Genomic DNA, 15404 nt, shown 5'->3' on the forward strand with positions numbered 1-15404 from the left:
ATTCCAAGTAAACTGTAAAATACATTTCTAAAACATTCTAAAACAGAATCCTTCTGTATTGAGATTTATTCTATCTGAATCTAACAAATTGACATGGTAATTTGTTTTCCTTTATTAGTGGAACCCAGTGAGCTCTTTTTTTGTAGCTGTGTTGTGGTTATCTTTGAGATTTTCATTTCTGCCTCTTAAACATCAAGCTGGGCTATCTAATGAATCTGTAACTGTGCTGGGAGTATGAGTATCCCATGAGGCTCGAACATTTCAGAAGTACATGCTGTCAAGGAAAACAAGCATGGCAAGAGGATCTGGCTTGTTTTCACAATAGCATTGCTGTATTCAATTTTAATCTAAATGACTGCTACTTTGAAAGACAAATACCCCTAAAGTTCATCTTACTTTACTGTCTAGATTTGAGATTAAAAGAAAGAAATTACTAACAGCTTAGCCAAGTCCATAGCAATTACTCTGATGAGGTATTTAATACTTTCAAACCCAAATATGCCTAAAACTAAAGAGTTTTGCTAAATAAGAAATTGTTTATCAGTCTTCCCAGGCACTAGTAGCAAAAAAACCAGTGGAGTCTTACGTGAACTGTAGCATTCTCCTACAACTTTCACCATTACTTAATTATATAACTTCTAGGTATTTCTGGGAGGGAAAACACACAAAGGCATGCTGGTAAAATTATGAAGTAGGCAGAATGTGCCTTTTTCTCCACAATCTCTAGCCCTCTGGTTTATCAAAACTGCTCTCCCATCCTTTTTTTTTCTAGAAAGGTGTCAGTTGAGCTAATCCAAGAGCGGATTAGCATGTCATCCCTCCCAGGGGTATTAGCTTTCACACTTGGACAAAAACAGCAATCTTGTTTTTAGGATGAGATTTAGGGAAAGTATGGGGACTTTCACTGTTTCTTAAAATTCTAGAAAGATATATTACTCAATAGGGCTATTTTCATTTGTATTATTTTTTAAAACACTTCTAATACTTATTCAATTCCCAATGCAAAAAAGTTGTTTTTCTTCTTTCAGTTAAAGAGTATAATGTTGAGCACACTGTGAATTGATTTTACTGGAAATACTAGTTCAAACTGTGTTACTTTGATGAGTCACTGTCTTAATTATCCATTTGTGGTGAGAGGTTGGTTCATTATCGGATTTCTGCAGTTTTGACAGCTTTTTGTTGCTCAGAGTCATTGTCAGCTTTGCCTCAAGTGAAAGTTTATACACAGGTTTGTTTTGTACCAGCTGTCATATTTTAATTTCATCTTTCCTGCAACGAGCTCACATTTCATCCAAGTTTGCAAAAACCTGACTGACTGCAAACATGAGTATTCTGTTGTAATTGAAGGAGTTTCACTTGTTTAGTGCTGCTATGTTTGAATTCCACAGCACAGCTTGAGGCAAGCCTTGGAACCTTTTATGCTCCAACAAGACCACTCCTGGATACAACTATATTGGAATATAGAGACGAAATCAGCACAATATGCAAGAAGATTCTTTCATCACTTGCTCAGGTGAACAATATCTTGGAATTGATGAGTGTCAGACTAATTACCTATTTAATGAGCCATTTTCTTTAATTAGAATATTCCACCTAATTATGCTGTTTTCTACTAGTCCATTTCCTAAGGAAAAAAACAATCTCCTTTTGATATTCTTTAATTCTTCTTGTTTTCCTTTTAAGGAATATATTTGAATATTGTTTAGGGCTTTTATATCATCAGTACATTTGAATATAACTTTCCCTTTTAATATGAAAGCAAATAGTACTAATTATGTATAGTCAATTTTGGGGGGTAAGTCAGTTTTAAATATTTCATTGTGCTCCTTAGCGCTAGAGAAATGTTTTAGTTTTAAATGTAAATAAAAATATAATATACTATAAAGCTCTGAGATAGTCATTGTTTGCTTTACTTTCAGAATTACTATAGAAGATTTGTCCATTGTCCTCTCTATAATGTGGCAAGTTCCTAGTCCCACTGTGCCTCATTTTCACTAAAGGGTATAATAGCTTTCTTTAATCTTAGGATTTTATGAAAATTAGATAATAATGTCAAATCACTCTGAGAAAAAGACTGTAGAAGTGAAGGACAAGTACATAGCATATTCCATATAATAAAGTTCAAAAGCAGGTGGATGGATGGATGGATGGATGGAAGGAGAATTGATGGATATCGATTGATGATGACTAGATAGTTTAAGGGATACATATAAATGTGTCAGTGCTATAAATTAAATCAACGAAGTGATTAGCACAAAATTTAGGATAATATAGGGTGAGTTAAGAGAAATAAGATAGGAATTGGCACATGGAGCCTCCAAAGTATTAGTAATGTTTCATTTTTTTAACTGAGCAGAATATATAACAGGGCACATTAAAATTATTATTCTTTTTTTTTTTTAAAGATTTTATTTATTTATTGACAGAGAGAAGATCACAAGTAGACGGAGAGGCAGGCAGAGAGAGAGAGAGAGAGAGAGGGAAGCAGGCTTCTTACTGAGCAGGAGCCCGATGCGGGACTCGATCCCAGGACCCTGAGATCATGACCTGCGCCGAAGCAGCGGCTTAACCCACTGAGCCACCCAGGCAGCCCCTATTATTCTTTTAATTGATATATATTGTATACTTTTTATATATGATGTATTTTATAACAGGAGATAACAGAATTAACTTCATATACCAAAAGGAAATACTACTTCGAGTTGAATATTGAATTTTGATTTATTTATAATCTATATACTTCTTTTTAACTCTTTCAAGCAAATTATGTACAGTGTCTTCCTTTTTTTCTCAGAACAACCCTGTAAGATGGTATTATCATTTGACAAATAACTATTAAGTGCACTTTAATCTCTACCTAATAGGAAGCCTTTGGAAAGGGAGTCTTTGTGGAAGCTGAGAAATGTTAATATATTGCTTTAATCACAGTCTGTGATTGAATCTTGCCTTTTCATCTGAATGACTTTAACATATTTCAAGGACTCTTCATCCTGAATGAAGCAATCTTCTAATGTGAACATATGCCAAAAAAGTATTGGGACCAATGTCACATTTATTGGACGTAGGGCTTTTGTTCTTTGTTCTGACTATATTTTGTTGTCCTTGTTCTGGAGAAAACTAATGAATTCACCTCCTCACCCGAAGACCCCCAAAAGATTGATTTAAATGAAACAGATGTTTTGAGGCATAGTTTTTGTGGCCTCGCTATGTTCTGGCCTTCTCTGACTTTATGCAGTGGTTTAGTTGTGCATGAGCTTTACATTTCACAATGCTGGCCCTAGCATGCTCATATCCTGCTGATGTTCAGACATTCTACTAATGTGCAATTTTTGTTCATTGATTTTTCCTCAGATGCAGTATTACAATTATTTTTTGGATGTATTATTGATAAGGTGCTATTGTTACTGTTGTCATTATTATAGACTCTAGCTTTGTGTGGTTATACTTGGAATTGGAATGTTTTTCCGTGGGGTATACTATGTTTTTCACATTTTCTTTTTTGCATGCTTTGCAATTGTTTCAGTTATAATGATGTTATTAGTTCTTTTGACAGTAGCTAATGTATGACATTATGAAAAAAGAAGAGTAAGTTTATAAGAAATTAAATGAAATAGCTTAAATTAGAATTTTTTTGTTTGTTTGTTTGTTTGTTGTTTTTTTTTTGTTTAATCTGCTGCCAAGGAAGTTCTCTTACTTAGGGGAAGAGAAAACAGGCCAATACTTTTTGTATTTGCAGAGTGCTAGAATTGCATTATAACCGGTACCTTGTCTAGCCAGTATATTAATACTCTTAAAAAAAGTTATTAGGTAATGGAGTAAATCCTAAATAGTAAAGACCATCGTAACGAATTTTAAATTAAAGATGAAGAGAAGGAGCACCGTGGGAGAGTAGAGATGTACCTAGGTCACTAATTGGATAAAGCTGAGGACTGAGATTGCCTGCGTCCAGATTAGGCTCTTTAGATAAGGAAAAAATATTACACTGATTTTAATTTCATACAGCATATAAAATGTGAGGTCGTAGTATGAATCTTGTGATAATTAACAATTATCTATGTGAGTTATGAAACTATTTTTGCTCATAAATTTTGTTTTTAATTTGACATTAGAGGAAGACTATGGATCTTTTTGTCTTTAAGCAAGTTAAAATTATCTTGACAGGCTTCCTCAAATCCAAAGAAATCTAAACTTTAAAAGATATTTCTCATGTCCTTCTTAATAGCTTTTTATATGTGGTTCAAAATGATAAATTTTCATAAAGAACTGCTTTCTGTAAGTGTAAATCATTGCTCCTACACATTGAAGATAGAAAGCAGGGGTATAATATTGATATATATGATAGCTAAATAAAATGTTGATGATAGTAAAATTTTAAATAGGTGATGTAGTCTAATTCATAAATCATTAAGCTGGATACTTAATCTATAGAAGGTGTCTAGAAAAAACTCATGTGTTTTCCTTTACTCTCTATTCACACATCGAGACCAGATATGTGGGTGTTTTTTTTCCCCACACTGACCAATTCTCAGACACCTGCTAAATGTCCTACAATTCAATTCAGTTCTGACACTAACCGGAGTAAGCCAGACTCCACATGTAAATGGATCAGTCCCACAGTAGTGTCCCTATTGTCAGCGGCCATTGCCAAGTAGGAAGTCCCCAGGTTACCCACAACTTCTGGTCCAACTGGGCTACCAGTTGGAGTTTCCTGTACCCCTTACTCAGGTTCACAGAACCCAGGAGAGCAGTTTACTTACTATTGCTGGTATTTAAAGAATATGTTTAAAGAATGTAAGTGAACAGCCAGATGAAGAGATGCATAAGGCGATGTTATATGGGAAAGGATGTATAAAGCCTCATTCCCTTTCCAGGAATGCCACCCTCTGAGCACCTCCACATGTTCACCAAGTTTAGAAACTCTTTCATCCCAGTCCTTTTGGATATTTATGCAGGCTTCATTAGATAGGCATGATTGATTAAATAATTGGCCATTGGTAATAATTCAACCTCCAACCCCTCTCCCCAGCCCTAGATATGGGGTTGGGGATGAAATTTCCAATCCTCTAATCTAGTGCTTGTCTCCACTGGCAACCAGCCCTAGCCTAGAGGCTTCACAGTCTTCTCTGTAATACAAACTCAAGTGTGGCTAAAAGGGGCTTGTTATGAATAACAAAAGATTCTCCTGTCAATAGAAGTTCCAAGGACTTTAGGAGCTCTGTGCCAGGAATGGGACAAAGACCAAATACATATTCTTATTAATAAATGGCAATAGTTCAGAAGTTGGTTGTTCACTTCTTGGTCTCATGAAATTGAATAGTCATCTAGAACTACTGAAGAGGAAAGTGTTAAAAAGGAAGAGCTTTTCATTATAAATAATAGAAACTATACAGGAACTCCCTAGATATGATGAAATAAAAGGGTAAACATTTCAAATGAATGTGCCACATATGAAGCTTATTTTCCCAACGTGGAAGTATATATAAAGGATTAAAATTAATTTATTCTACTGATTTCCGGTCGTAACTATAAGACTACTATTTTCTGACTCAAATGGTATTAGGTGATTATGACACAGAGTCATGCTTTTCAGTTCTTAAAAAATAGTAAACAAATGTTGGGAAAGGGGACTATTGCCTAGAAATAAAAATATGATATTTGTGAAATTTTGAGGTAGATTTATTGATGTCTGTATTTCCTTTACACGTCAACCAAAAGTAAGATGAATTGATAGGAAGGAGATGGATGGATATGTGATAAAACAATATTGTAAAATGATGGTAGAATCTAGGTGTTTAAATATATTCTTCAACTTCCCTAGATGTTTGAAAATTTTTTATAATAAGGTTTTGAAGGGAAATATACATTATGTTAGAGTCAATATTTATACTTAGAGTTCAGGAAAAAAGGGTAGTGTTTTGGAAATTATTCTTAGCTTTTGAAATGGTTCTTAACTTACATGATAAATCATATGATAGCAAAAATCATTTGTGACTAAAAACTTTGTTAACCAATTTGATTTCTAAATGGCCTTTTCAGTTACATTTTTCACTAATGGAGCATACACAATAAGTAAAAACCCATTATATGAAATCAGTTCAAAGACTATGAATACCAAAACAGTTACCTAAGAATATTTAGGGAATAAGACAGAATATTTGCAGAGAAAACTTCCTGGTCAGATCATCTAATAATGTTGGATAATATATTTTAAAATATTTGCTTAAAGCAAGGTTGAGCTGGCAGGAACGAAGGGAAACACTCAGAGTTTGAAATGACAAGGATGCTTGATTCCACAAGAGTAAGCAAACTCGAAGTTTGCCTTGAGGGCATGTGCTGGAACCTGCAGGGAGGACTTGGTTTACAAAGGCTGTATACTCAAAGTGTTGGAAGAAACGCCTAGGCTTTGTCTAGGGCTCAAGAAGAGTGGGAGATGGGATCCAAGATGCCCACATCAGTCTAGTACCATTAAAGGATAGCATCTTCTCTAAACTATAAGGGAGGAAGGTATGAACAGGCAAGAAGAAATGGTGGGCCAAAAAGAATATTAAACTTGTGGGAACACAAAAAATTGATAGTATGAAACAAATACCCATGTCACTTCAAGGGTTTAAAATTAAGATAAAAATCCTGGACAGTAACAATCAAAAAAAAAAACAATGAAATAAATAATATAATAATAATAATAGATAGGGGAATTTTTTTAGAAAAACGAATGAAGTTAAAGCATTCTCTGGTCTTTATACTTTTTAAGAGGAAGATAAAGATACTGATTAATACTAGATTTTATTAAGTAAAACACATATGGTAGAATTTCTAGGGTAATCACTAAAAAATAGAAATAGAATACATATTTTCAAACAATATAGTGAAAATGTTGGATGAGAAAAAATGCATCCCAAAAGAAGGCAAGAACTGGGAGGGTACAACATATACGGGGAAGAAACATTAAAAAGAAAAAAGAAAAAGAAAACACACATGAGGTTGTAGAAATCAGTTTTTAAAATCAATAATCATTATCAATGTAACTGATCTAAATTTTTCATTTGCAAAGATTGTTGAAACATTTTTCTTGTAAGTTTTTACAAGAGACACATAAAACAAGTTTAAAAACTAGAGAATGGGAAAAAGTGTACTAGGTATAGCCAAAAAAGAGCTAGTGATGTTATAGAAATAGTCCTTAGAGCAAAATCATTGGTAGAGATTACTAGAGATCAATATTGGCAGAAAAATTGATTATCGATTCTTATTCAGGAAGATAAAACAATTCTAAATGTATAAACATAGGTTAAATACAGATGAAATAAATTGATAAATCCACTGTTACAGTTGCAGATTTAATTATTTTCATGTGGTAATTGATAGATTAAGCAAATAAATAATCAGTAAGGAAATATAAGATTAGAACAATATAGTTAAAAGCTTGATTTAATGGACATGTATAGAGTACTCTATACAACATTGGAGACTACACTTTCTCAGGAACAAAAAAAACATTTTTTAAAATTGACCATGTCCTGGCCATAAATCCTTAAAAATTTCAAAGGATAATTAGTTTTCTTTACTCAGTAATTAATTACTGAGTGCCACATGCCAGCACTATTGTTAGAACTAGGACTATAGCAAAGAACAAAACAGACACACATACAAAAATCTATGGCATCATTAAGTTTATATTATAGTGAAAGAAACAATATGTAAATAAGTAGGTAAAATATATAGTATATTAGATAATGAAATCTAATTTCATTATCTAATCTTCCACAAAGATGAACAAAGCAGGGACAGTAATTAGGGAAATATTGAATGGTGGAGTGAGTGGACTGCAGTTTAAATAAAGTTGTCAGGGAAGGCCTCCTTAAGAAGGTGAGCTATGAGTTAAATCCCAGCAGTTTCACTGGAGCAGAAAACAGAATGGCAGAATAATAAGAGAATGGGTCAGAAAGGTAGCAAGTGGCTTGGTGATATAGGACTTTGTTGCCTGTCATAAGGAGTTGAGATTTTTCTCTTGAATAGTAGGGAAAGTCAGTAGATGACTTGGAATCAATGAGTGAATAAGTCACTCAGATGGTATGTCAGGAATAGACTTTTGAAGGATAAGGGCATTTGGGAGTCTACTGAAATAACTGAGTGAGAAATAGTGACCATTCAGAGCAGGTAGGCAGCAAAAGGGATGAGGACAGAGTGGTTGGATTTTGGATATATTGAAAGTTTTGCTGACAGCATTTGCTGATAGACTGGATGAAGAATATGACAGAAAGAGAAGTCAAAGATGACATCAAATGTTTGGACTAGAGCTAGTGGAGAAATGGAGTTCCATTGACAAGACTGGTAAGACCACAGAAAGAATAGATGTGTGGGAAAACAACCTGAGATTAGTTTTGGACATGTTGAGTTTGAGTGAGCAATTCAGAGGTGAGTTCTGAAGCAGTTATAGAGGAAAATACATAGCCTTAACTGTTAATGATGAAAAGAAGAAAAACTGAAAGAGCTATGCAATTTAAGAAATTTTTAAAATATCAGTAAAATACCCTCAAAGAAAGTGGAAAAGGAAATAATAAAAGTTCAAAACTTAAAGTAACAAAGAAGGCAGTAAGAAGATTAATAAAGCTAAGCATTTGTTTTTGACAAGATTAGTAAAATAGAAAAGTAGTGAACAGTATTAAGAATATAAAAGGGACCTAATGATAGACATACCAGAGGATTTTAAATATTGAAATAGTCCTGTTTACTATGAACAACTTCATTACAAAAATCTTGAAAAATTAGATGATAGGGACATTTTTTTAGAAATATAAAAATAACCAAAACTAACTAAAAAAGAAATAGAAGATCTGAATAGCTCTATAACGTCTAAAAAATTAAATTAGTAATTAACGTTTTTCCCATGAAGTAAGCTATAGTTCCAAGATATATGTATTTTTAAGATTTTATTTATTTAATAGAGACATCAAGAGAGGGAATACAAGCAGGGGGAGTGAGAGGGAGAAGCAGGCTTCCCACTGAGCAGGGAGCCTGATGCGGGGCTCCATCCCAGGACCCTGGGATCATAACCTTGAGCAGAAGGCAGATGCTTAACAAGTGAGCCACCCAAGTGCCCCTCCAAGATATTTTTAATAAGTGCAGTTCCATCACTATACTCACACAATTTTTTTTCCATTGTTTTTCTTTAAGTCTTTTTTCAAATGCCTATTTAGTTACATAGTTGTAATTATTGAGTACATGAAATTTTAAAAGAAAAGAATCCCAGGAGGGTTGATTCACTATGATGGCATTCCAAGAGGCTTTTACTCTTTGATATGGTACTCAGATTTAAAACATTTATTGTGGCCTTTAGAAAGTGGCCCACACACGTGAACAGACTTTTTTTTTTTTTTTTTTTAAGAAAAAAGATGAAAGAACAAAAGGGAAAATAAGCAGAAGGGAACAACAGTAAAACCTCAAGCCCTTTAACTAAAAGCACCTAGAAAGATGTGCTTTTATACATGAAGGGGTTGGTTTTCATGTGGGCCCAGTTAGGACTGATTGGGAAGGAAAACTCTGGGTATGGGGGTACTTTGGATTTCTGCCAAGGGGTGAGGGGCCTCTACCATAATGGCAATTTGAAAAAGTTTATGATCCTAATTAGTAAACTAGGATACCAAACAAAATTGGCAGAGTATAGATAAAAATAAATTGAGGGCCATTTCATGAACAAATTTAATATACTTGGCTCTTCCTTAAGGTTCCCCGTCTGTAGTTAGTCAGAGGTATGGCCCAAACATACAAACCGCATTTCGTTTGGCAATCTGGCATTCCTTACAGCATTACTTCTGTGTATGTAACTATACCAGTGAAGTAAGTCCTTACATTTTGTTTTTGTTGCTCACATTCTCCCTCAGATATTGTATCTAAAAATCAAAAGGGGTAAAAGCTGCATTGTTAAAGAAAACCATCATTCTTTGGAAAGCTATGATAATAACCATTCTGTGTGTTTTTTTTTTAAGATTTTATTTATTTATTTAACAGATACAGATCACAAGTAGGCAGAGAGGCAGGCAGAGAGAGAGAGAGAGAGGAGGAAGCAGGCTCCCCACTGAGCAAAGAACGGGGCTCCATCCCAGGGCCCTGGAACCGTGGCCCTAGCCGAAGGCAGAGGTTCTAACCCACTGAGCCACCCAGGCACCCCAAAAACCATTCTGTCTTACTAGAATTACTGTAATGGCCTTAGGGAACTCTCTTTTGTCCAGTGTGAGAGAAATAGACTGGATTCATTCTTGGGGTCGAGCTAAAAGTGGGGATGGTCTGCATATTAGGCATCAAATTGAATGGATGAATCTTAAGACTTTTGTTAGTCATTATTCATTAGTTATCTTTTCATCTGTGATGTACAAAATTTGTTTTCCACCAAAATTCCAGTTGTCTTTTTGGGACTGTTTGCCACTGTCAGTTTCTCTTGCATTCAACTCCCCACTGTTTTCTCTGGTACCTTTATTCAATGAGTGATATTCTAGGACCTGGGTAAAAGGCCATGTTTATGAGTGAGTGAATTGTGTCTGCAAACCTGACATTTTTTTTTTTTTTTTAAGAGAGATTGAGAAAGAGAGAGAGTAGAATGGGAGGGGCAGAGGGAGAGGGAGAATCTTAAGCACAGAGCCTGACTTGGGACTTGATCTCATGACCCTAAAATCATGACCTGAGCCAAAAGAAAAGTTGGATGTTCAACTGAGTCACCCGAGAGCCCCCTGATCAGGGCATTTGTTGATTTCACATGCTAAACTGGCCCCGGCTGATGGCCTCCTCATACTTCTTGTCATGAAGTCTTAATCTCTTTCATTTGTCAATGATGGATTAAAAGACTCTAGGACCTGTTCACATTCCCTGTATTAAATTGACCTTTAGGTACCTTTGAGTATACCCCCTAGCAGCAATTGGTATGTACTAGAGATGTCTATGGACACTTCTTTTACAAACTCACAGCTGTATTAAAGCTGAAGGATGAGGATAGCCTTTACCAATATGGTAAAAACCAAAGATATCTTACTATGTGGTGAAGGACATGCATGGTATGTGCAAACTGTAGCTAGTAAGAGAGATATGATGATTCTTGGCTATTGACACTCCTGAATGCTTTGTGAAGTCTAGGAGAAATTCTGCTTTGATATTCTACCTTGTTCAGGTCTGAAGGGAAACATGCAGAGAAAATACAACCAACAGTTTATTAGGCAGATGTTACTACATTTGCAGATCTCATGGCTCAAGAAAAGACCATGACATATAATGTATGAACATTAATAAGTAAATTTCATAATATGTCTACCTTTATATAAAATATATTTGCTTCCTTTGTGTTTGATAAAGTGTAGTCACAACCTTAATAATTCTTCATCCTTTTATTGTATATTTAAACTTCATAAAACTCAAAAAAACTATGAACAGATGATGTAACTTTATTTCTGATTATAGTAAGTACTCTCACCCATCTGTCTCCTTCTGGAGGAAACAAGATAAGTACCATTCTGTTCCTAGTTTTTGAATTCTCTCCTCTTCCCGTTCCTTTCCTACTGATAACCATGTTCAAATAATACTACTCAGCTTGCTATATATTCTGATCCTTATTAACTATCTCATTACATTTGCTAGAAGGAGAAACTTAAGTTTTTTCAGTACCTGTAGAACTAAGGAGCATCTGTCTAAATTTTAGGGAGGTAACAAATATTAGCTTTCCTTAGAAAGCTAACATGTGGCCCTCAGCATTGTTGAAGTGGTTGGAAAAGAGACATTACTTTGGAAAAATCTTTAATGGGGACTCTGATCACATGTCATTACTCCTATGCAAGGATATGTATTTGTCTTTAGTTCATAGGTTTTATAAATAAATGTTGTTTAACCCTAAAGCCTTTCCATTAATTCAACTTTTCCTGATCCAGAGGACTGTGTGTTGTCAATATAGTTTTTAAAACACTAAGCTACATTTTTTCAAAAATAAAAATAGCTTTCTGACTGTAAAAGTAGCATTTTTTTCACAATATAATATCGTTTCCATTTTTGCATGTCAATAAACATAGGTTCACATCTTGCATTATAAGGATGCATCACCATAATTGATTCAACCTATCTATGGACATGGATTATTTCTAATGTTTTGCTGCTATAATCAATGCTATAATCACCATATTCATACACACACACACACACACACACACATATATCACATACCTACACACACACACACACACACACACACACCCCTTTGTACATTTATCTGATTATTTCCTAAGAATAAGTTCCTAATAGTGGAATTACTGAGTCAGAAGTTATTCTTGATATAGTCAAATATTCCCCTCACCTTTTTGTGAAATTACTTATAATACCAACCGTTGAAAAATCAGTATCTTAAAACATTGACAATTAATTAGGTAGAATTTGGCATCTTTCTGCTCTTATTTTTTATGTATTCTTTCTGTTAAAGTTCTTTTTTAATAATAAACTATTCTCAGAGCAGTTTAGAGCAGTTAGGTTCACAGGAAAATTGAGAGGAAAGTATAGAGATTTCTCATATACCCTCTGTGCCCATCTGCTCTAATACTAATTTCTTTTTACTAATGGTGATTGCATATATTTCCCAGATATATATATATGGGAAATATATATATTTCTGCCCATATATATATGGGCAGATATATATATATGGGAAATGTATGCATTTGTGTATATATATATATATATGGGAAATGTATGCATTTGTGTATATATATGTGTGTGTATATATATGAATTATATATATTCATATATGTATGAATTATATATGAATATATATATATAAATGAGCTATTTGTCTTATGTGAATGGCTATTATTTAAGGTGTGCTAGTTAAAACTGAGGGCTTTATAAACATCAGATTAAATCCTTGCATCTTAGCCTCTGTTTTGTATTTTAGTCATTCTGAAAGGTATGTAGTGATATCTCAGTGTTGCTTTACTTTCCATTGCCCTAATGGATAATGATGTTGAATTGAGTATCTTTTTATACAATTATTTGCCATTAGTAGATCGTGTCTGGTGAAATGTCTCAATATCTTTTGTCCATTTTCTAAGTCTTTTATTGTTACATTTTGAGAGTTCTTTATATGTTTTGATACTTACCCTTTATCACATATGTGTTTGTAAATATCTTCTCTCAGTTTGTAGCTTATCTTTCCATCCTTTTAATATTTGGCAAAATAAAATTTTTTAATTGTGATAAAGTCCAGTAGATCAAGTTTTCCTTTTATGAGTAGTGCTTTTGGCATCAAATACATTTGCCTAACCTTATATACCAAAGACTTTCTCTTAGGTTTCTTTCTTTCTTTCTTTCCATTTTTTTTTTTTTTTGGGGGGGGACAGAAAGAGATCACAAGTAGGCAGAGAGGCAAACAGAGAGTGAGGAAGGAAGCAGGCTCCCTGCTCGGTGGGTAGTTCAATGCAGGGTTCAATCTCAGCACCCCAAAATCATGACCTGAGCCAAAGGCAGATGTTTAACCCAACTGAGCCACCGAGGCACCCCTTATTTTTTTTTTTCAAAAAATGTATAGTTTTATATTTTACATATAAGACCATAATTCATTTTGGGCAATTTTTACATAAGTGTGAGAGTTGGGTTGAGGCTTTTTTGGGTTTTATTTTGTTATTTTTTATATCCAGTTGTTCTTATACCATTTGTTGAAAAGATTACTGCATTGATTTTGCACCTTTGTCAAAAATCAGTTGGACATATTGGTGTGGGTCTATTTCTGGTTTCTCTATTTTATTCCATTGTTTTATGTATCTGTCTTTCTGTCAATACCATGCAGTCTTGATTACTATAGCTATATGATTCTTGAAATCAGGTAGACTGATGCTTCTCATATTCTTCTTTTTCCAAATAGTTCTGCTGTTCTAATTCCTTTGTGTTTCCATATAAATTTTGGAATGGTTTTGTCTGTATCTAAAAAATATCTTGCTTTTAATTTGGTAGAAATTGTGTTCAACTTTAGGCAGAATTGACACCTTTACTATGTTTAATTTCTTATCCATGAAGATATTATGTCTCTCCATTTGTTTAGAATTTCTTTACTTTTTTTAAACTAGCATTTTGTAGTTTCAGCATACAAATCCTATACAACTTTTGTTAGATTTGCATCTTAGCATTTAATATTTTTTGACTAATTGTCATTGGTATTGTATTTTTGGTTTTGTGGATACATGTTCATTGTTATTATATAGAAATATAAATGATATTTGTATGTTGATCTATCCTGTAGCCTTGCTGAATTTAATTATTAATTTTGGAAGACTTTTTTGTAGACATAGACCACCATGTCATCTGCAAATAGGGGCAGATTTCTTTCTTCCTTTTTGGTAGAAACACCTATTATTACCCTTTCTTCCCTAATGCATTGGCTAGAACTTCTAGCACTTTGTTGAAAAAGTGGTGAGAGGGGACATCCTTGCCTTGTTCCCAGTGTTAGGGAAAAACATTTCAGTTTGACCATTAAGAACACTGTAGGGTGTAGGGTTTTTTTTTTGTTGTTGTTTTTTGTGGGTTTTTTTTTAAAGATTTTATTTATTTATTTGACAGAGAGATAAAGAGCACAAGTAAGCAGAGCAGCAGGCAGAGGGAGAGAGAGAAGCAGGCTCTCCACTAAGCAGGGATAAGCAAGCAGCCCGACGCAGGGCTCAATCCCAGGACCCTGGAATCCTGACCTGAGCGTAAGACAGCGGCTTAACCCACTGAGCCACCCAGGCGCCCCCAGGTGTAGGTTTTTTAAAGATGTTCTTTATCAGTTACGGAAGTCCTTCTCTTTTCCTGTTCCCCCCCACCCCCACCCTGAGGGTTTTATCTTGCATAATTGTTGGATTTTGCCCAATGCATTCTCTGTATGACTTGATAAGAATATGTGATTTTTCTTCTTTCATCTGTGATAGTAGGTTACATTGATTAAACTAGCCTTGTATCCCTGGAATAAACCCCAGGGAGTGGCACAGAATTCTTTTCATATTTCTGTAATCTACTTGTAATGTTGTATGAAAAATTTTTTGCTTTTAGGGGTGCCTGCGTAGCTCATTTGGTTGAGTGTCCAACTCTTGGTTTCGGTTCAGGGCATGATCTCATGGTCCTAGGAAGGAGCCTCACATTGGGCTCCCCATTCAGCAGGGAGTCTACTTATCTCCCTCTCTTTCTCCTCCCCACTAAGATAAATAAATATTTTTTAAAAAGAATTTTTACATTTATATTCATGAGGGACTATTTATCTGTAGTCTCTTTTTTTGGTAAATTTTTAATTTTTTTTTTTTTTTTATAAAGAAAAATTTTTAAGTGATCTCTACACCAAGTGTGGGGTTTAAACACATGACCCTGAGATTAAGAGTCAAATGTAATACTGACTAAGCCAACCAGGCCGGCTTCAT

The 15404-nt window shown here is 34.3% G+C and overlaps 1 protein-coding gene across 1 annotated transcript in view; it reads left to right on the forward strand.

The window, feature by feature from the left end:
* Positions 1-15404, forward strand: part of WDPCP (WD repeat containing planar cell polarity effector) — a 347887-nt gene that overhangs the window by 96550 nt on the left and 235933 nt on the right. Inside the window, 2 exon segments of the mRNA XM_047744384.1 lie at positions 1389-1477; positions 1479-1513. Of these exon segments, the coding sequence (XP_047600340.1) occupies positions 1389-1477; positions 1479-1513 (124 nt within the window).

The sequence above is a fragment of the Lutra lutra genome, chromosome 9 (genome assembly GCF_902655055.1).
Source record: "Lutra lutra chromosome 9, mLutLut1.2, whole genome shotgun sequence".
Lineage (NCBI taxonomy): Eukaryota > Metazoa > Chordata > Mammalia > Carnivora > Mustelidae > Lutra > Lutra lutra.